This window comes from Eimeria mitis, genomic scaffold, assembly GCF_000499745.2.
Source record: "Eimeria mitis Houghton genomic scaffold, Emh_scaff10440, whole genome shotgun sequence".
NCBI lineage: Eukaryota > Apicomplexa > Conoidasida > Eucoccidiorida > Eimeriidae > Eimeria > Eimeria mitis.
Window position 1 is genome coordinate 1 of NW_024011573.1, and position 1,222 is coordinate 1,222.

The 1,222-nt window shown below is 56.2% G+C and overlaps 1 protein-coding gene across 1 annotated transcript; it reads right to left on the reverse strand.

Annotated features, from left to right (window-relative positions):
- Positions 1-151: 151 nt before the first annotated feature.
- Positions 152-745, reverse strand: EMH_0099300 (uncharacterized protein; the record flags this gene model as incomplete). The annotated part of the gene is made up of 1 exon (XM_038022087.1): positions 152-745. The coding sequence occupies one exon, from the start codon at positions 743-745 to the stop codon at positions 152-154; it is 594 nt and encodes a 197-aa protein (XP_037877941.1).
- Positions 746-1,222: the final 477 nt, after the last annotated feature.

Sequence of the window (1,222 nt, forward strand, 5' to 3'; positions counted from 1 at the left end):
GGAAGCGGAAACAGCAAGAGGAACCGGAGCCATCGGAGGAAGAGCAACAGCAGCAGTTGCAGCCTGTCGACCCGCTCGCGGGGCAGTCAATGGTAGATGAATGGATTGAACCGGAGTCGCCGAGCCCTGAGGTGCCTCAGCTTAGCACCTCTCAACAGGCATTGCAGCCTCCTGCTGCTCCAGCACCACCAGGTCCCTCGAGATCCGAGTCTATCCCCATGCAGGCGATTCCTGGATTGGCGCCTGGTGCTTCTGACGCATCCCGTCTTTTACAGGCTTCGAGGGATGAAGATGCTGCAGCTTCTGCAGCAGGGGCTGCAGCAGCAAGCGCAGCAACAGCCTTGCCAAGTGCTGAGACGTCATCTGCTGCATCGGCGACATCCGTAGAAGCCACCCACGTGGGAACGCCGACAATGAATAGTTTAACCCGTCCAGGACTTGCAGGTATAAGTCCAGCAGCACCTGCTAGAGGTGCAAGAGCAGCTGGTAGAAGACGAGCAGCAGCTGGTGGAAGGGCAGAAGCAGCTGCTGGAGCAGCTGCTGGGACAGGAGCAGCAGTTGATGCAGCTGGAGCAGGTTCCGCCACACCCGCTTCGGCAGTCCATAAACTGCTAGGGGTGCCTATTATCCCAATCGAAGCTATGCTGGAACACCCGTTCGTGCGCCTGCCGAAGGCAAAGCTCCAGATGTGTCCGAGTCCGATTTCAGTTGACTTGAGGCGTGCCATTACCTCTCCGATTGCCATGAGGTTTGGGGTGCTGCTTCTGCAAAAAGCCCATGAGCTGCTGTCACGGGAAGTCTTGGTTCCCGATCAGATAAAGGAGTTGGCGGGAGTATTAACAGAGATGATAAAGCATGCGGTTCACTATGAAGGCCAGGACCTCTCGCAACACCCGACCAACCGTGCAGTTGTGCGGCTGGGGATGCGTTTCCTTCTTCTGGAAGCGGTGTTGTCTGCCTTCTTAGTACTCGAACAGACGCCAGAAGAAGAACCTTGGGGTCTCCTAGCAGATGCCATTAGTCATGCCGCACCGGATCCTGGAAGTAGGGGAAACTTCACACAGCGAACGACTTTCCTCTTAACTCTATGTCATGAGCTCCGCAGGGCAATGCAAATACTCAAGACGGGAAGAAGGCCAGAGCCTGAAGACCTCATGAAGGTCAAATGGATGCTCTTCTGCTCGCCCTTCTCCCCTGCACGTTTCAGAGGGCCGGACTTTGA